General features: G+C 49.4%; 1 protein-coding gene across 1 annotated transcript in view; it reads right to left on the reverse strand.

Moving 5' to 3' along the window:
* The window catches only part of Plxna4 (plexin A4), a 421273-nt gene that overhangs the window by 34530 nt on the left and 365740 nt on the right, over positions 1–21003 (reverse strand). Inside the window, exons 14-21 of the mRNA XM_069996788.1 lie at positions 20241–20358; positions 15161–15297; positions 13886–14050; positions 10103–10196; positions 9382–9621; positions 8106–8252; positions 7118–7352; positions 4609–4751 (exon numbers count right to left, since the gene is read on the reverse strand). Coding sequence (XP_069852889.1) covers positions 4609–4751; positions 7118–7352; positions 8106–8252; positions 9382–9621; positions 10103–10196; positions 13886–14050; positions 15161–15297; positions 20241–20358 — 1279 coding nt within the window. The remainder of the gene's footprint in view (positions 1–4608; positions 4752–7117; positions 7353–8105; positions 8253–9381; positions 9622–10102; positions 10197–13885; positions 14051–15160; positions 15298–20240; positions 20359–21003) is intronic.

The raw sequence follows: 21003 nt of genomic DNA on the forward strand, positions 1-21003 counted from the left end.
GGAAGGAGGAGATGAAAGTAAAATGTCTTGGTGAGATGTTTCTGGAACAATTCCCCTTTGCAGCCTGCCACCCTTCCCCCAAGTCACTGCCACAGTGAAAACAAGACTGTATTTATTCACCAGATGGTTCTCCACTTTAGCTGAAGTCCGTGAGTATAAAACTGCCTAGTAAATTTTAATTGCAACTCAATACTTGGGAGTCTAGGAGCTGGTGATGGGTTATAGTTGGGAGTTATGATGGACAGCTTTGAGGAAAGGTGCATGATTGGGATGTAGAAACCCCCAACCCCAAATGTCTGGACTTGCCCAGTGACCCACAAAAGAAAGATCTAGTGACCTGCTCTCCAGAACAGCAAGAAGATACCATCCTCTTCACACTGCCGGCCAATGGTCAGGTTTCCCCAGGGCTAAAAGTGTTGGGAAAACCTGCTTTCGATAGCTTCTTTTAGAATGTTTCCATACTCAGAGTGCCAAAAAGGAGAAATATTTCAGTGGCAAGAATGGGAACCAACAAAACAGTAATGCCTACAAGTTCCCTGGGTCTCACATAATCTCAAGCCTACTGGAATTAAAGTTAATTTCTATCTATGAGTAGTTTAAATGAATGTATTGAAAATGGAGATATGGTATGTTCTGGATATACTTAAAAAAATGAGAAGCAGGAATCGGAACATATATTGGTACAGCAATGTTCATGAAAGCAACATTCATGACGGTCCCAAAGAGAAAGCATCCTAAGTTATCATTTACCCACACATGGATAAATGAATAAGAAAAATGGAGCATACCTAGCCAGAGGAACTTTAATGAGCCTTGAAAAAGGAAGAAATTCTGATAGATGCTCCCACATGCATGAACCTGGGTGACATTTTGCTTAGTGAAACAAGGCAGACATAAACGAATAAATACTGTATCATTCGCTCGTACGAGGTCCCTGGAGTATTCAAAGTCATCGGCAGAAAGCAGAAAGTGGCTGCCAGGGGCTAGATGGAAGGAGAGCCAGCCTCAGCTTGGAGAGATGGATGGTCCTAATGTCTACATACAATGTGAATACACATAATGCTCTTTAGGAGCACACTTAGCAATGGTTGTGATGGAAAAGTTTGTGTATATATATATATATATATATATATATATATATATATATATATATATATATATATATATTAGCACACTTAAAAAAGAAAACAACAAAAGACATGTGATCTGCTTGATTCAGAGCCTCCGACCAACAATTAGCCAACTTGTGGGCTCCATGTCAGGCAAATTACTGAAAATGGCTGTTAATGTGAGCTGGGGCCTGGGATCACAGTCTCTCTCTGACAAAGACACAGGAAATAGAGAATTCTCATGCTGGAGGGGAGATTGGAAGGGCCAGACAAACAACAGGGCCATGGTAGGCCATGATGTGATTGGTACTGTGGGTAGCAGGAATGGTCTAAGGTTGGATGTGTCCACCTAAATAGCTCCCAGGTGGTTATCAGAACCCTCAGTCCTGACCTCAGAGTCCCCACTATGATCCTCTGAGAGTCCTCCAATGGTGGACCCATGGTTGCCTGTGCCTTGGGCTCCTTGGAATGGGCAGTGTCTCTGGGAATCTCTGAGGCCACATTGTACAAGAACTCTGAAAGCTTTCTGCATGGAGAGAGGAGTTTGTGTTATCCATTCTGTAGCCCCTGCTGCCTCCTGCCTAGCTGCCAGAAAATGAGGCAGGAGAGGCCAGCGCAGGACAGATGAGGCTGCAGCTGGCTCCACTCAAGGACGTGGGGGGCGTGAAGGGTGTCTAGGTTTCCTTCCTGACTGCAGTCATCCCATCTCTGTTCTCCATTGGAATTCCTATCTACTCAAAAATGGTTACTAGAAGAAAGGCCTACAGAAGTGCTGGAGATAGAAATACCAACAGCTAGCCAGGCACCCATAGCCACTCCTGTAATCCTAGCTACTCAGGAATCTGAGAGCTGAGGATTGCTGTTTGAAGCCAGTCTGGGCAGAAAGGTTCATGAGACTTATCTCCAATTAACTATGAAAAAACAGAAGTGGAGATGTGGCTCAAGTGGTAGAGCAGAAACCTTGAGTGAAAATGCTAAGGGACAGCATGTGAACCCTGAGTTCAAGCCCCAGGACAAGCCAAGAAAGAAAGAGAGAGGGGGTAGGGAGACAGAGGGTGGGAAGAAAGGAAAGAAAGAAGAAAAGAAAGAGGAAGGGAGGGAGGGAGGAAGGGAAAGAAAAATGAAGGTAGGAAGGTAAGAAGGTAGGAAGATAAGAAGGAAGGAAGGAAGGAAGGAAGGAAGGAAGGAAGGAAGGAAGGAAGGAAGGAAGGAAGGAAGGAAGGAAGGAAGGAAGAAAAGGAAGAGCAGCTTTCAGTAAGGGGCCTGTTGCTGTTCAGAAGGGCAGTGAGATTGTTGGAATTCTGGTCCTGGCAAACAAGGCTGGCATGTACAGTGAAGCAATCTGTGCACTAAACTACTCCAGATGTACACATATATAAAAGGGTCTATGGGAGCATACAGAGTCCACATGCACAGCCCTTACCCACTCCTCCCTCAGGGTTCTCTGTGAGAATGAGACTTGTTAACCCTACTACCATCACCCTGAGCATCCTTGGTTATGTCCGCAGCTAGTGTTAAGCCAGATCTGAAAGTCTGAGAATCTGTGGGAAGGAGGTAAGAGAATGTAGGAAGGCCAGAAGGCAAGAGGAGTGAGTTTATATGATGGGACATGGTATGATTTCTAATGAGGGCCATAGAGTGGTCTAGATAGGTGGTATAGGGTTTACAGGCTTATGTTTACCAAGAGACCATCTTGAGTGGAAGTGCCTGTTACCCAAAGTATTCAGAAAGTATAGGAAATGGAATTGACACAGAAATAAAAAAATTAAAAATAATCCAATTGAAAAGTTACATCTTTGGGGTTGAGCATAGCTCAGTGTTTGAATACTTGCTTAACATATGTGAGGCCCTAAGTTTGAACTACAATAAAAAGAAAAGTTACAACCTTTGAAGAAAACCTAGTTGACTAGTGAAAAATGAGGAATAACTTTATATGCTCGACTTAGTTGAATTCTTATGGTGTCCACAGAGGGTGTAATTCTTCTTCTCAGGACTGCCATGGTCACGCTATTGCAGACAGACACACAGATACCTGCTTATTCAATTGCTCACCATTTCCTGCAAGTCAACTCTGCCAGTTCCTCACTCAGCATTGCAATACACAGGAGCACAGCCCCTACATCCAGTCACACACACACAGACAGACAGACAGACACACACGTGCACACACACACACACACACACACACACACACACGATTGTCCCATCTGTTCACCCCCACCCTCCCCCTTTCCTTTCACCAGGAATCAATGAGAAGCCTGGCATTTTGATGCTGGAGGGAAGATGGAAGGCAGAGAGAAAAGAATGAGAAACAGGAAACCCAGAACTAGGAGCAGAACCAATGCCAAGAGTAGATATAAGTGTCCAGATGCAGAAGTTCTATGGGTAGATTATAATCTATGAGTAAGTCCATGTGTGTGTGTGCCCATGTACTACTCTCTCTCTCTCTCTCTCTCTCTCTCTCGCTCGCTCGCTCGCTTGCTCACTCGCTTGCTCGCTCGCTCTCAACAAGCAAGCATGGGGAAATGTGGAGCCACAAATGTCACTGTGGACATACAATGTGCACTGGCACAGCGCACAGCCTGCGTGTCCCCTGAAGAGCCCATGTGGATAGTCCCTTCACATCAATATTTGCACCATGGCAGGACTTTTGAGCAATGGACCAGTTTACATTTTATGGACAATGTAAAGCTTGGCATTAATCCTATTATCCACGGTTGCCTTGGTTCCATATTTCCATGCATGTGGAAGGCGTGGCACTGATGTGGCACAGTGCACAGGTTTGCCCTGGGAGCCGGTGTACATGGGAGTTGGCTTGCCTGGACTCAGCTCCTGACTGGGTCCCCAGCAGATATCTGGTCCCAGACAAGCACTGGACCTCCGTGACCCCTTCGTTTTGTCATCTATTAAATAGGCTCCTGGGAGGTTAGATGACTGAATGGCTTTGAAGTGCTTAGAGCTGTACAGGGATTTTCCTAACAGCCAACTAAGAGGGATCATTCCTAGGATTATTATTTTGCCCTACTTTGCTCATTTATATTTTCCACTTTCTCCCAGTATTTATCTTCGTAAGCCATTCTAAAGCTCTTTCAGAACAAAGTATAATATGAATATATGCATAAGCAGGATACCAGGGCAGGCAGCAAGTGGCACAGGTCCCTCTCTTACACAGATCTTTGGGTTACCATTCCTGTTTCCCCTTCTTTCCCCTCCCATCGCTGAGTTTTTCTGAGAAGGTAATCCTCAGCTTCCATTCCATTCCATTCCCAAATGACTCACAGACATCCCCCCTAAAACCTGAGTATGGCTCACATGTCTGTTCTGAGGTCCACTGTCTTTACCCCATCTCCTTGAGGAAAACTGACTGGTGCCTACCAGCTGGGGAAGCTCAGGAAGAGTCGTTCCCTGGCCATAGTTCTAATCAGGTGAGGGGCACTAGACCTGCAGGCCACCTCTCCACGGACATGCTCTAATTCTAGCACAGGCCAACACTTCTCACCTCAAGGTCCCGGAGCACAGGGTGGTCTTCAATTCCTGGGAACAGCACCCGCATAGTGTAGTTTCTGTAATCCAGGAAGGGAATGCCGGCTCCATCCAGGTCGCTGGTCAGTTCGTGGATGTCTGTCTGCAGCTCGGCAAAAGCTAGCCCAAAGAGAAGCCCCATGAGACTGCAGAACTGGGCAAGAGCAGGTGTCACCCCTCGGCTGGAAGGACTCAGAACCCTCCCTGGGGCCCCTGGGTAGCTGAGCACTGGAGCTTGGATATTCAAGGATGAATAGCATCAGCTGGAATTATGCCCCCTTGTAAATGTCAGAGGGAATGGCAAGGCTGTCCACCGATGTGTGCTATGGCTGGGGTCACAAAGGACTCATCACCTGAAGATGGAGGACAGAGGATGGGCTGGGACAGGAGAAAGTGGACAGATGGACAGGAGAGAAGGGTTTCCAGAATGAGTTTGTGGCTGGTCCTGTGTATTGTACTGGGTTTCCAAATACAATTTAAGGTTTCTTCCAATAAAAGAAAACTTCTGAGAGACCAGTTGTGGGCTGTACAGCTCATGGGGACCCTCCAACCTCTAAGTGTGGCTCGGATAATGAGACCGCTATGCTACTCTATCATGCAGAGTTGTGACTTGGTCCCTCCTGCTTTGAGAAGATGCTCACTGGGGGTGAATGTCGGCCTGCACTGCTGTCTGTGGTACAGACAAGGCCTCCAGATGGGCAGTCTTAAGGCCCCCATTGGCCCCAGGGAAAATGTGATACACAGTACAAGAGGGTCTTACCCGTAACTAAACCTGTTATCACACTCTGCCTGAACACACGTCCAACTCTGGGGCAGCCCCTGGCTACTGGAGATGCTAAGAGGTAAGGCGGCCAGCACTGCCTGGCGCTGGCTCTCTCCTTCTTACACATGCACTTACACATGCAGATATATATGTGCACACATATGCACACTCACTAGCACACTGACACACATTTGCACATACCATGATGGATGCCTAGTGGGCTGGGCTGGCACAGGAACTTTACCTAGCCACTCCAGGCACCATGCTCAGAGCTATTCTGTCCTCCACCCCACAGGGCCAAGTGAGAAGCACACAGCTGGGTGTGTTTATGGGAGTGTGAGTAAGGTGGGGGTGCATGCATGCTTGTGTGGGAGCATGTCGGTGCATGTGCATGTGTGAGGATGAGTGCGGGCATGTGTGTACTCACAAATGTGTGTGTTTGCATATCCACAGCTCAGAGCCGTGCAGGGCCAGGCTGGTAGCTTCTGAGTATGGCTATCGGTAACATCCTGGCTAGCTGAGACATCTCTGGCTGGCCTCAGACCCACCCTGGCAGGCTCAGCAACATCCCTGAGCTTCAATGGCAATGTCCTCTTCCCAATCAGGACAGCTGATTGTGACAAGCCACAAGAGACAGCATGATACATCCCCCATTGACTCCTTCCTGTCTGTCCATCAAGCCCTCTTTCCCCAGGGAACCTTCTAGGAGAGTCTAGTATCCTCCTCTTCTGATTTATCCCCTCCCAGCTGGGGTATTGGGGTGCTCAGCCAGCCCGGAGGAGAAGGAGAGAGTCAGCTTTTGATTGGTCTGCTGCTTTTCTGTAAGTCACCAAGCCCTTCCAACATTCAAAGCCTAACCCCCCTCCTCACATAAAAGAGATTCTAATCATTACGCCTAATTAGAGGGAAGAGTACATTGCAGAGAAAAAAAATCAAGCAGCATAAATATAATAAAAGGCAGTAATTAACAGTCCCACAAGGCGGATGCTGAGGTGACGGGTGGTGAAGGATATGGAGAGGGATGGGATGGCTCATTTCCCCATCAGAGTCGGTGTGGCTCCATGTGGTAGCCTGGGGTCCAGGGTCCAGTTAACTCTGTACATTTTACATTTCACCTGCAGAGGACAGGCTGGGCCCTTGGTCTGGCTGACTCATGCAAAGATGTGTTAGGGTTACGAGAGTCTGACTGCTACATTTCCTTTTTGGGTTTCATGCTGATCACACTTCATGGTGGTGTTCGTAATATTCTTTTAAAAATACAAGCTGTGAAACACTCTTCCTTCGAAATCTTAGATCAGCCCTACAGCCTTCCCTTCCTGTGGAAGGAAGACAGCTGAGGATTGCTTGAATGCGACAGGTCCAGACATCCCCAGGCCTTCCCCGGGAAGCGGAGAGTGAAACACACTCAACCAGGATCAGGGGGGTCGAGACAGCTCTCATGGGTGCAAATGATCCCAGTCTGATACCTGGAAGGAGTCTGAGCATTGCTTGATGGAATTTGGGACGGGTGTGGCTCAGCCTGCTGGTTTGGGAATGGTGCACATATACACACAATCACACAAACACACACATTTATATAGGCTCCCAAACTGACTACTGCTGCCTTGTCTACTTGCTTGTCTCTCTCTGTGTCTCTCTGTGTCTCTGTCTCTGTCTCTGTCTCTCTCTCTCTCTCACACACACACACACAGTTTCAGGGCAGGGGCCCCTGTCCACTCCGCACCTTCCTTGCATTCCAGGGCTACACGGGACTCAAGGTTGTCCATCTGCATCTGCAGTCTCTTCAGCGTGAGGTCACTCTCGCGGGATTTGCGCTTATAGGCAATGAGCACAGCCACGATGAAGATGATGAGGAGGCCGCCGGCCACTGCGATGCTGACGATGGCAGGCAGGCTGAGCGGGCTGTCTGGCGCGATGTACACCATGCCGGGGGAGTACTCCATGCCACCAACACGAGCCTGGGGGACACAGGGGAGGAGGGAGCTGGTGGCAGGGCAGCCTGGGGGAAGAACCCCAAGTCAGGATGAGGGCTGCTTGTGGGGGAAGAGCCCCCTCAGCTTGTTAAAAGAGGAGGAAAAAATGGAGTGGATGGCAGAAGCCACTCTCTCAACTAGAGTCTGTGCCTCTTTTTCTTGGGTCGGCATAGAAAAGCATACAACCAAGCAAAGCCTGGCCTAACGTCAATGATACTTCTCTAACATATAGTCCTTCACAGTGATGGGGGCCCGAGACACAGGGCATGACACATGGATCTCCCCAGGCCACCATGGCTCCTGTCTTCAAGACTCTGTCGCCTCTAACTGGAGACTCAGTATACCATTGCATATTGCTTTGCATTGCCCTGGTAGTTCACCCGCCAGTTCTGAAAGACCAACAAATTGGAGGGAGATGCTGGGAATTAGGGTGGGAAGAAGGAAGCAGGAGTGTGGGGTGGCTGGGAGGAGATTACATTGGGTCAGAACCCTAGCCAGAAATCCTCTGTGAGCCTAATGGAACTGGCCACTCACACCCAGCATCCCTCCTCCTGCCCTGAGAGCCCGATGGAGCTGGACCACTCACACCCAGCATCCCTCCTCCTGCCCTGAGAGCCTGATGGAGCTGGACCACTCACACCCAGCATCCCTCCTCCTGCCCTGAGAGCCCGATGGAGCTGGACCACTCACACCCAGCATCCCTCCTGCCCTCTGCCAGGATGCGGTCCTGCCCCTCACCATCACTTTGTGCTTGCCAATGAGGTTGGGGGACTCGCAGAGCAGCTGCACATCTGACACAGTCACGGTGCATGGCTTTTCCCCGACCAGCACGGTGTAGTTCAACTTCACGTTGCCCCCAGCCACTGGTGGGATGAGGTTCTTGCCCTGGACAGACAGGAAAGCCCTCATTTCAACCCTTGAGCCAAGACCATTGCTACTGGATCCTGCCAGGGATTCCTACCTGGACATATCATACTGCAAGAGAGGCTACTGGCTGTATAAATCTAGAGAATCTGTGTCCATGTCTTGGATGAGGTTTTTCCCATAAAGCTTAGCACCTGATGCAGCATTGTTAAGAAGTTGTGGGACCTTTAAGAAATGGGTGGGGGGTGTCTATTGGGAGATCATTACTGTCCTCCTCTCTCTGCCCACCAGCTTCCTGTCTTACTAAGTGATGTCTCCTTACTCTCTGTTCCCACTGTGATGACCTTATAAGAGGCAGTGCTAGGCTATTTAGACTTTCTGACTTCAAAATTGTGAGCTCATCAAACTTCTTTTCTTTGTAAGTGCTAGCCTCAAGTGTTTTTTTTTGTTTTGTTTTGTTTTTTTGGGGTCCAGTCGTGGGGCCTGAACTCTGGGCCTGGGCGCTGTCCCTCAGCTCTTCAGCTCAAGGCTAGCACTCTACCACTTGAGCCACAGCACCACTTCCGGCTTTTTTCTTTTTGCTTATATGGTGCTGAGTAATCAAACTCAGGGCCTCAGGCATGCAAGGCAAGCGCTCTACCACTGAGCCAACTTCCCAGCCCGCCTCAAGTGTTTTGTGATAGTGACTGAAAACAAACTAATGCAGGATTTAGATCACCATTTGTCTACCAGTCTCAAGTCAATAATCAAGCAACTCTTTTACATCCTTGATGTAGCCTCGGTATCCTTCTCAAAAGAGAGGTATAACCAGTCACTACCAGTTGGTTCAAATGGTCATAGGAGTTAAAATTATCTTGCGATTTGTGGCCCCAAGAAAACTCAAGCTGTGGTTAGCAAAGGGCTGCAGGGGAACAGTATAAGCCTCTAACTGCTCGGTTCCTGACTGCTGAGGACAAAAGCTTTCCTAGATGAATCTGCCTGCCCTGGGTATACTGAGCCCATAAAGACGGATATGGTACACAATAGCTGGGCTGCTGCTTATGAAATCTGCAGAGCTGTGACTTCTGGCCTCTTCCTGTGACCAGAACAACCCCCCACCCAACCAGCCCAACCAGTGTAGTAGCTTCCTTTCTCCCCGCCCTTGTTCTACCTTAAGGATGATGGGAGTGCCAGGCTTGAGCTCTAAAATTCCTGAGGGACCGAAGGCTTCAAACACAGGGTTGGGGTAGTAGGTGAAGTTGGTCTTGTTGAGAATTAGCAGAGATTGGACGTTGTCCAGGATGAAGCCAAACTCCTCAGGCCTCTCGGTGAGGTCTGACTGGTGGTCAGGACCCAAGGCAAGGGCTGGTGCCTGGCAGGTCATCTCCGTAGCATTCAGCACCTCACAGATCTGTGGGAGGAGTCCAGGAGGGTGATGATAAACAGTGTGTGTGCCCACCCTACCCCCCATGACGGGTCTCCTGGGGTGTCAAATGCAGAGGATCATGGGTGACAGAGCCAGGAGATCACACACTTGGGTACTAATAGATTATGCTATGTGGCTGTCACAGAACTCTGGTTTTTACCAGATGGGTATGGCAATAACTAGGTATTTGTAAGCTAGGAAGGAGCAGGGGTGTTGGAAGAAGGGAGAAGTAAGGGTATGTATGAAACCCCAGGAAGTAATCGATCATGTAGACCTGTACCTCCTAAAGGCTGAAGATACCCCAGCATCTGCTCCTCTATCCCACACTCCTAGGGCAGAGGTGTCACAGGCTTGGTGACTGGCATATGGGTCAGGACAAGCCTGGGGACTTGGGGAGCCCCACCCTTTGTGGAGGTGGCATGTTGAGTGGGAACCTCCTCCCCAGGCCCTGCTCACCCACACTCACATTGATGTGTTCCTTCCCTCCATGCTTGGCACGGATCTGGGGGTTCTGGATAAGGTCCAAGTGAGTCCCCCAGACAGCGATGGGCGTGTTCCCACTGCCCAGGAAGAAAGACAGAGCTGTGAGAATCAAGTACTGGGAAAGGAAGGGAGAGCATGTGCCCATGATGGAGGTGATGATGATGATGATGATGATGACAATGACGATGAAGATGCACTGTGACCATAATGAAAAGCAAGTGGCACAACACTATATGTGGGGACAAGGAGGACAAGCTATGTGCTATCAAGGATAAACATCCCCGCAGCCAAGGGGAAGGAAGTAACAACAGATGCTGTGGCATCCATGCCTGGGCTTATTTTGAACAACGACCACTTATGGAAGCGTAGGTGACTGTACAGCCCCTTGGTATCTGAGGCCTGACCTGGGGCCTGGGGTCTCATCCCTCAGCTCTCATGGCTGTTGGGACATTTTCACACTTGGTCCTAGTCTACTAGAAGCCTACCTCCAGATATAGACCCTCTAAAGTTGAAGCTATCTGCCCTCCAAACCTGGGAGATTGTGCTGCACATTTTCTCATTAGAGCTGAGACCTGGGAAGGAAACAAGCCTAAGCACTCAGACACCTCCTCCAGGAGCACATGTGTGACACGATGCAGAACCCAGGCCTCTGGTACATGGGGGTAGAGAAGTAGGCTGATGGGGAGAACTTGGGAGAGTCAGACCCATATCACCTTTAAAGAGGATGCCACTTCCCTGTCCCAAGAGAAGCCCTGGTTCCCAGAACTCAAGAGTAATTTGCTATCTAAAGCAAGATTTAGCAAGTCAACCAGCTGTAGGCTGATTAAGAATTATAAGTGGGTAAGAATCCTTGACAGTTTCATCCACATGAATATCGACTATCTGTCTGTCTGTCTGTCTGTCTGACCACCTAGCAATCTGACTAATATATTTTTATTCCCAGTACTCCAGATTGAATGCAGGGCCTCGTGCTTACAAAGAAGGCACTCTACACTTCCACACTTGTAGCCCTTTTGCTTTTAATTTGTTTAAATTAAAAGTCTTGTGTTTTTGCCTGGGCCAGATTCAGACATGGTATTCCTACCTCCACCTCCTGAGTATGATTACAGGCATGAATTCCCACACCTAGCCTTTGTCCAATTGTAGATATTCTGTTACTTCCTTCCTTTTCTCCTTGAGTATGTGTGTGTGCCCGTGTGTGTCCATAAGATAATTCCTGTGACACCCAAGGAAACTTACTACCTACAGCAATGTCCAAAAGAGCTTCTGGCCTCCAGCTATCCCCTGTCTTCAGTTATCAATTCCATGCATGGTTGCAGATTCTCTGCCCCACTGTCTCTGAGCTACCTAGGCAGAGTGTGCCAATCAAAGCCATACCTTGTGCAAACAAACACACCCCAGCCTCAGACTTTCAACAACAACAAAAAATACTAGAGCTGGCTGGTAGTCCTAGAATGTGTCTCCAACCTCCTAGACATGAGCATGACTCAGAGATACTGCCAAGTGCCAGGAGGGACGACACTTCTATTTCTGTGATGATGAAACACAGAAGGTCTGAATTCAGCCAGAGTGTATGCCTCCGAGTCACAGAGATTCTAGAATGAGGCACACAACGAAATAATCAACTTCCTTTATTCTTCAGGCCCTGGGGCCAAATACAGAGTGGCCTTTGATGGTCTGTGTCCTCCTCTGTCCCTCTTGCTCTTCATCTGCATTAAGACCCTGGCTAACATTTCCAGGTTAGACCTTACAGAGTGACTAACACTTCCAGGTTGAGCCTTACAGAGTGACTCTTGAGGCCGCCATACTCTATGCCCTTAGCCTTCTTTCTGGTGATAAAGGCAGAGGCTGCAAAGAAACATAGGTCCCATGGTTTCCCTTATTTGCAATAACTAGTATATGTCTGAGACAAGCAGAAACGGTCAGATAAGTTGATGTTAGGCAAAATGAACCCCAGATAAGGACTCAAATGGTTTTTCTTCCTTGCTATTGTTTCTAACATATTTATAAGATTATTTCTTTGTTGCTTTGTATGTCCCTCCCCCACGTTATAACCCCTGCTTTCACTGTATTTCGAGGTTGGTATAATTTGTGGAGGGGAAGGAAAAAACAAATCGTTTAAATAGGGATACGTGGACCCATTGCAACAATGAGATGTATAAGTTGTTATGTTGAAAAAACGAACTTTACAACTTTGGTGGGGGCAAGAAGAGGGAGGAGGATTCGGTAGGGGGTAGGGGGAGGATGGGAAGGGATTGGAAAGGGAAACAAAGGAGGAGGTTACAATGCTTGATAAGAACTGTACTCATTATCTTGCCCATGTAATTGTAACTCCTCTGTACAGTATTTTCACAATAATAATTTTTAAAAAAGGCAGAGGCTGGCAAACTTTCTGAAAGAACCAGACAGTAAATATTTTAGGCTCTGCAGGCCATATGGTCCCGGTCACAACTACTCCACTCTGCTTTGTAATGAGAAAGCAGCTATAGACAATACAGATAAAGTAAGCATAGCCCTGTTCCAATAAAACTTTATTTACAAAAGCAGGTGACCGGCGTGTTTTGGGTTTTAAAGATGGCTTCTTAGACTACACACAGGCTATGTCCATGTACCTCACTTTATCCTGAAGAACTTTTTTTTTTTTTGCCTGTGTGTGCCAGTACTGGGGCTTGAACTCAAGGCGTTGTGCTCTTGCTTAGCTATTTTGCTCAAGGCTTGCACTCTACCACTTGAGCCATACATAACTCCACTTGCCCTAACATTTCTTCATGCTGTCCTCTCTGGCTTCCTTGGCCCCAGCGCAGACAGTGGGGCAGGGAAGACGCTGAGCTGAGCACTGTCTCTCACTTCATTCCCTTGTTGCCCAGTGCGGGAGCTCACAGGTGGGCCTCCTTGGGCCCAGGAAGCTGTTAAGGCCACCTGTCTGATCAGCAGCAGCCTGGGATGAGCCCCCTGTCTGTCCTTCTGTCCTTCCTGTCTGTCCCTGCTCCCCTTGCTGTCCCACAGAGCAGCTTCCCAGACATCTGCATGGGCCCTGCAGTAGACACCCTCCACACAGCTTCCTCATCTCCACAAGATCAAGAGATCTCGAAGTTTCCAAATCCCCGGAATTACCCAAAAGATGGGGTCCCAGAAAGAAACTGTGAATTGCCCCAGGCGAATGAATGAAAGGCTGCACTCCTGCCCCAGGGTCTTCCTAAGATGGCATCCAACACCTAGTTCCACCTTCTGGAACATTCATTTAGTATATCCATATTGAACACTGGGGAAAGTGCAAGGAACAAGGCCCAAACTGTGCCCTTGAGGAGTTTGTAATAGAGGAAGAGACAAAGCCAAGCAGGCCAAGAGGGAGCAGGCTACAAGGACGAGCGGTCAGCAGGCCCCCTGAAGCACAGAGGACGGGGACAGACTGGATAGAGCATGGCCTAGAGAGGAGGAAAGAAGTTGACCTTGAGTTTCCTCCTTCTCCCCCATACCTCAGTCTGAGGCAGGACCAGAATGACTGCTGATATTTAGCAGAGGTGAGGTACAGGGGAATCAAACAGGCACCTTGACAGGGGCTGTGGGCATTACCACCAAGAGCTCCACCAGTCCTGAGGCTGGGGTCATGAGTGAGTGCTGGCTGGTTAGAGCTTGTCCTCTGGGCTGGGGCTTGCACCATCCAACCTCTAAACAGGACTGCGTTCCCAGAACTTTCCTTGGAGTTACAGCACCGAGGAAGGAAAATGAGGTCTGAGGCATGGAGGACAGTTGGGGTAGCTCCTACCTGACGATGCTCCACTCAGGCTCAATGCGCACGATGGTGGGGTCCTCCACGTACTGGAAGGCGAGGTCCTGGCGGATTTTTGCCCTGTCCACCTGCACTGTCACCTTCAGCTCTAGCACTTCGTCCGAAGAAGTGGTGTTGCAGACGATGAAGGATGAAGATCGCCTGGAGGAGGGAAGGCAGTGTACTGAGCCCCCTGGGCATTGATGGGATGGTGGTCCCTGGTCAGCTCCCCCTGCCCCAGTGTGTCAGGCTCCTCAAGAGCAGAGGACAAGCACTGGCCAGAGGTAAGGCTCAAGGACCAGATTCAGAGGCTCTTTGACCAAGATGAGTCAGATTTTCAAATAGGCCTGGTCTTGGGGGGACCTTGTTTAGTTTACCTGACATTATTTTTAGCCAGGATATCCTGATTGATCACACACACACACACACACACACACACACACACACACACACACACACACACACACACACACACACACACACACACACACACACACACACACACACACACACAATCTGGTCCTCATGACTTGCCCTCAGCAACAATCCCTTTAAATCAGCTAAGTAAGAATTCCCAGTCTCCCTTTCTCTTCCTAGTTTTCGTTCTCCGCCCCCTTAGTCCATCCCCAGCTATCTCTCCTGCATTTGGAGTTGAGCTCTGTCTTATCCCCTATTGTGACAGACTCCAGACTACTACAACGTTCTGAAAGAATTCATCCCTATCATTTTACCAAGTGTCAGAATGATTGTTTCTTTAGCACTGCTAACACAAGGCCTGGCCTGGTCTAACTTCAGATCTGTCAGAGCATTCAGCATAGCCCCTCTAGGGAAACCTCTCCCTCAGGCCAGCCACATCTTCTAGGCCCTTCCTGGATGAGCCATGTGTTTCTCCTCCCTTGGGCTCTTTCTGGGCTAGCACAATGAAAGTTGCCTGCTTGGCCTCAGCCTCAGAGCTATTCCAGTTAACTCTGGGCAGTCATTGCTGGCTCCTGGGCCACAGCTGGAGAGAGACTGACAGCCATAGACCCTGACCTTGCTCTGTGGCTTCTGCAGAGGCTGGTGCGGGGTACCTGGCTGAATGATGGCCAGCAGCATGGATGCCCTCTGAGGAAAGGCATGCCCAGCCTCTGCCCTCTGCCAAGGACAGCACAGCACACCCATGCTCACAGGGAGGAGCCAGGACTTCCAAGAGTTAGCCCAGGAAGTGGCTGTCCTCTCATCTCCATGGAGCTCTGACTTTTCCCCAGAGGTTTACCTGTTTGAGCTGGTTACCTGTGGAAAAGGCAGGGCTGCTTTCCAAACATCACCACCACATTGCTGCCTGCATTCAGGTTGGTGCCGGTGATGGTGACCTGGGTGCCCCCGGACATGGGCCCCTTGCTGGGCTTCAGTTCTGAGAGGGTCAGTGTCTATGTAGCAAAGAGTGAGGGTTATTGTCCATTTCCCAGATGAGATGCAGAGGGGTTAAGTAACTTTCCCAAGGTCACACTGCTCAGAAGCAGCATCTGACTCGGGAGCACTGATTCTTCTTCCTTTGGGGAATGTGGTACCGCCCCTTCCCCATTGTCCCCGTGCTTCTCCAGAGAGCCGCCCAGAGTGCTGGTGGCTAGAACAATGACTACGGTGTAGGAGGACTAGCAGCCGCCCCACACACAGCCTTCTGCTAGGATGGAGGTGTGAGGAGTAGTCAGGCTGGGGCTGGGGGCTGGGAGGAAAGCCCTTGACGGCCAGGGATTTGGAGTTGCGGTTTATTCTTTCATTAGCATTTTAATGGAAAAACTTTCTTCAGTCCCAAGTGAGAAGCCTGTATCTGCATTTAAATGAAGATTTCTCTTTCCCTTCCTCGGCCACCTTGCCCTGAAAGAATGAATGCTCAGCAATGACGCTCAACACACTTGGCGCCCAGGGCTTCTGGCCATCTCCCTTGGGAGCCGGCGTGCCCAGGGCCTGGCCTGAATGCTGTTCTCTTTAGGGCAAATCTACAAGGGCACACTTGGAGACACTTGCAGGCCCAAGCTGGCCTGTCCTATTGGGTGTGGCCTGTTCTACTTAGTTTGAAATCCTTGCCAGGGAGAAGGGTGGGGTGAAGGGGTGTAAAGAGCACCCTTTTCTCAGCTCTCTTTGAATCATGCTGTGTGACTATGATGAGATATTGGCAAACCTCTCTGGTCACATAATCAGAAGTCTGGGCCCCAAAATGGTTTCCTCTATTACTCAGGGCAACTGTTTTCTGTAACTCATAGGTAGCTCACATCTTTCCAAATATTCCCTAGGCCTAATGAACTTCCTGAGATGGAAAGGGAACAGAGAGTCTGCCTATTGTTCTGTCTGTGCACAAGGCTTGTGGGGTAAGTCTAGATCAAGCCCAGGAAAACTGAAGAGACTGAGAACAAGCACTCTCTGCCAGTACCTAGCTAGGTAGAGAAGTAATCCCTGTGGGCTTTGCCTACAGGGGTAGACTGGAGACTGGAGGGGGCATTATTCTGGGGGTGGGAAGAGGGTGATACAGACACAGCTTTAGAATTGTGAGAAACTGATTATTCAAGTCATGCGTCATTAATATTTCACTGGGGGTTTGCATGGGAATTCAAATTCTGCATGATGTGCCAGCTTCTCACTCGGCTCCACAAATGGAAATGGGGCCTGGTGTAATGGTGCATGCTCGCAATACAGCTATTGGGGAGGCGGGGGTTAGAGGTTGACCCTAGGCCAAAAGCATAAGATCCTATGTGAAAAAAGAAGTAAAGCAAGCAAACAAAAGGGTTAGGGAGGAGGCTTGTGAGGCCCTCAGTTCAAGTCCAGTATTGCCAGAGGTGGTGACAAGACCAGGGGTGCCAATCTGGCTTTGGCCTGTGGGTTTAGGGAGAACAAACCACACAGTAGAGCTGGCCTGATTGTGTAGGGAAACTGAGGAAGACACAGCACTGGCCATGGAAACAAACTCCCAGCATGCTTCAGGTTCTGAGTGGCACCTCTACAAAGGACTCTCTAACATGTCCCCAAACAGCCTGGCTGTCCCAGGACCCCAGAGAAGAAGGGCTCCTTTGTGAGCCCCAAGGAGTGTTACCCGGCTGAGGGGAGGACAGAGGTGGGGACAAATCTCTCCCTTCCTGAATCCCTTCTGACACTCACGGGATTTTCTACCCCTCATTTCCACCTGGACTGCCTCAGAGCTCCATGGGTGATGGGGGAGCTTCATGACCCCAATGTGTAAATGGAGGCAGGGAGGCGGCGGTTCTCACACCATCATCTCTCTTCCCCAGAGGGCCTGTGGAATTCCTCAGTGGTAACTCCTTAGAGGTGTCCTTCAAACACAGAAGTGATGCCGGTCTTGGAGCCTCAGATGCAATAGAGCAATTCCACTGTTGGTGGTGTCCACCCCCATGGCTCCTGATGGCTCCTTGGATCTAATTTTCCTCATCTCGTGGCCCCTTATCAGTCCTTCCTTCCATCCCATCATCCAGTGCACATCTAACCCCATTAATCTTATTCTAGTACAGTGCCTGCCACTCAGGGTCCACAAGGAAATCAGTCAGCCCTGGACAAGTCAACCTTTCCATCTCCTCTTCCATCAATGACATTTCAGATTCCCATACATCCTACTCCAGGGTGAAAACTATCCTGTAGGGGGATTCTAATAAGAATTAGGGAAGTCAGGAGCTGGCTGTTCACATCTGTCATCCCAACTACCCAGGAGGGTGAGATCTGAGAGTTGAGGCTCAAAGCCAGCCCCAGCAGAAAACTTTGTGACACTCTTATCTCCCAGGAACCAGCAAAAAGCTGAAAATGGAGGCATGGCTCAAGTTTAAAGCACCAGTCTTATACAGAAAAAGCTAAGTGAGTGTGCAAGCCCTGAATTTAAGATCAAGTACTGGTACAAAAAAGCAAGAAAGCAAGCAGGAAGGAAAGGAGAGAGGAAAAAAGGAATTACAGAAGAGAGTATGGGGGACATAGAAGCATCTTCACCTCTGCTGTACTCCTGTCGGCCCAGAGTGCACACTGGGGTCACCGGGAAGCTTTCTGATCAAGTTAACACCCCTACCCCTGCCGAGCGTGGCTGAAGAAGTAGGGAGTGTGGTCCAGTTGTTTTGGTCAGGCCCCCAGGGGACCCTAGCATGCATCATCAGGTTGGAAGTGCCCACATACCGTGAGGGCCAGCACAGAAATGAAGGCATTGGCTTTGTCTCCAAAAGCTTATGGGGCTGCAAAGAGGAGCAGAGCCCAAGGTGACCACTGGGCACAGTGAGCAGATGCCACCGGAGCAGTAAGATGGGGTCACAGGGGCTGTGGGTGTCCTCAGAATAGGTCTGTACGTTTGGAGAAGAGCAAGGAGTGGGAGAAGGGCAGGACTCTGGTTCGGGAGAGTAGGTGGCTGACTTGGTATGTCATGGGAAGGAGATGGAGGGGGGTGGGATTCGAGGAAGGCAGGCCATAGCCTGAGAGAGATTGAGTAGGGGGCCTCACTGAAGATCTTGGCAGCATCTCACAGGGAGAAGGAGACTGGAATGGGCTCAGGTTTTTTGTCCCCCCCCCTCCCCCGAAAAGATGCTTGGGTTAGAGTGGTCTCAGAGGAAAGACTACAGGAGGTCCCAGCTGGGACAAAGAGAATCAGAAAGTGAAGCTGAGGCTATACTGGGGGTTGAAACTAGAATCAAGGGAAACAGAGCCACTGTGTGCCTAGTTTGTGTGCCTGGAGGACAGGCCACTAGTAGGAGTGGCTGAGAAGGGAGGGTGCACAATTGGGGGCAAACAGCTTGGATGGGTCACACAGAGATAACAGTAGGACACACAGGAGTCTGTGGCCTTGGAGCTGGTCTCAAGAAGTGAGAGGCTCTCAGGGGACTCACAGCAGTTGAAACCCCAAGAAAAAGGGGGCTCATTGAGGTCAAAACTGCCCTGGTATTGTCCATGTTGCCATCCACAAGAATCTGGCCAGTTGACTGGCAGCGGAAGGCCAGGGTTTCCTTAGGCCATGCTGTGATTTCCTCCCTTTTCACCTCTGCTGCAGGCAATTTCAGAACCAGATGTTAGGCCCGATACCCAGCAGGCACCATCCACATGTCTAGTGACAGCCAGCGGCATCCAGAGTCAGACGGTTACTCAACAGCGGAGATAGGGAAAGCCTTGGTGTGCCAGGTGGAAGAAGCATCTAACCTGCAGCTTTTCTGAGGCTTACCTCAACGTGCCTACAACATTGCCTGTGGTTGACTTTATCTCCCCAGACCATGGGTCTTCTGAGAGAGGAGCTGTATGTGTAATCCCACAGCCGGGACAAATTATTAGAACATTCAATTTAATTAAACACATATTTATCAAAATATATAATAAGAGGCACTTTTTTTGAGATGATAAATTACTATTAGTCAAAGGGAGAAGGAAGAAGAATGAGAAGGAAGGAGAAAAGGAGGAAAGGAAGTAGGAGAGTGGAGTCTCCTAACAATATTTTTAGAGAACTGAATGTCTAGGCAGAATCCATGCCTTTAGGCTTCTGGCTTCCAAAAGCAGCCAGCACCCTGCTGTCATGCATCTGAGAAGTTTAGTCATGGAAATGATGGGGTATGTGGTGGGGAACTTGTGAATGTCCCCACCAACCCTGTAAAGTCAGGAGCTTCCTGAAGTCTGGCATCCTTTCAGAGATGGAAGGGTCAAGCTGGAGGACTTGGGGACTAGAGTAAGACCTTCAGAAGGGCCAAGGGAGGAGGAGAGGGGATAGAAGGGTTGGGAGGTGGAGCTGAGGGTGTGGAGAGGGAAAGGTGGGTGGGTATGACAGGCAGGCTGTGAAACTGTGTGGAGAAAAGGAGCAGATGAAGAGTGACGGTCTATGGTGGGAAGAGTGAGAGGGGCTGGGCTAGCTGAGTGTACAGGGAAAGATCAGGGCATAGCAGTGGGATTCACAATCATGCATGTAAAAGAGATGATACTAGAAAGAAAAAATATATACACCATCCTGTGCTGTAGATGCTATTTTACAAATGAAGAAACTGAGCCCCCAAAAGTTAAACGATGTGCATGTCTAAGTTCTCCCAACTAATAAGTGGTGGACCGTAGGCACAAATTCCACGAGTCTCTGTGGGATGACCACATTCTCATTCATCTACCACAGCTTTCAGCCACATGGGCAGATGGCAGCCTAAGGGCTAACCCACATTACCTGGCGCCCCACAGCCAGGTACAGCTAATCTGGATTGGAGACCTGACTTTTCGGATTTCAAAGGCTATGTGCTCACTCCCTGAGACAGGACTCATGTCCTGCCCTGCATTTTTTTCAAGGTCTAGTCAGACCTAGCAATGATGTTGAAGTGTGTGGTGGCCTGCACCTCTCCTGGCCAGGCTTCTAGTGGCCAGGACTTACCATGAAATAATAGAGCTGTGAGGAACGGGCCATGAACTCGGGCCGACACACAGCCACACAGATCTCCACGAAGCCGGCGTGCTGGCTGGGCTTGGCCTCTCCCATCTCACACACAATCCTGCAAGAGGTGAAAAGACATCCCATGAACCACAGGATCCAGACATGACCAACCCGGATCCTTTGTCATGCAGGAGATCTCAGGGATAGCAGGGAGCAGGGACTGAAGGCACATATGCTTCCCTGCCAGGGCTCCTTCTTGGCTTTCAGAAAATGAGGAAATCTGCTGGGTACTGGTGGCTCACACCTGTAATCTTACTCAGGAGGCTGAGATCTGAGGATTGTGATTCCAAGCCAGCCTGGGCAGGAAAGCCTGTGAGACTCTTATCTCCAATCAATCACCAGAAAACTGGAAGTGGCACGGTAGCTCAAAGTGGTAGAGGGCTAGCCTTGAGTGAAAGAGCTCAGGGACAGCACCCAGGCCCTGAGTTCAAGCCCCATGACTGACAAAAAAGAAAAAAAGAAAGAGAGAAAGAGAGAGAAAGAAAAATAGAGAACGAAAGAAGAGAAAGAAAGAAAGAGAAAGAAAGAAAAAAGGAAAGGAAGAAAGGAAGGAAGGAAGGAAGGAAGGAAGGAAGGAAGGAAGGAAGGAAGGAAGGAAGGAAGGAAGGAAGGAAAGAAAATGAGGAAACTCAAGGGAGCCTAGAGGAAGGTCCCGAGTGTTCTGACCCAACTCTGAACTCAGTGGTTAGCAAGAGGCGGGAAA

The sequence above is a fragment of the Dipodomys merriami genome, unplaced genomic scaffold (genome assembly GCF_024711535.1).
Source record: "Dipodomys merriami isolate MVZ:Mamm:240054 unplaced genomic scaffold, mDipMer1.0.p SCAF_5, whole genome shotgun sequence".
Classification (NCBI taxonomy): domain Eukaryota; kingdom Metazoa; phylum Chordata; class Mammalia; order Rodentia; family Heteromyidae; genus Dipodomys; species Dipodomys merriami.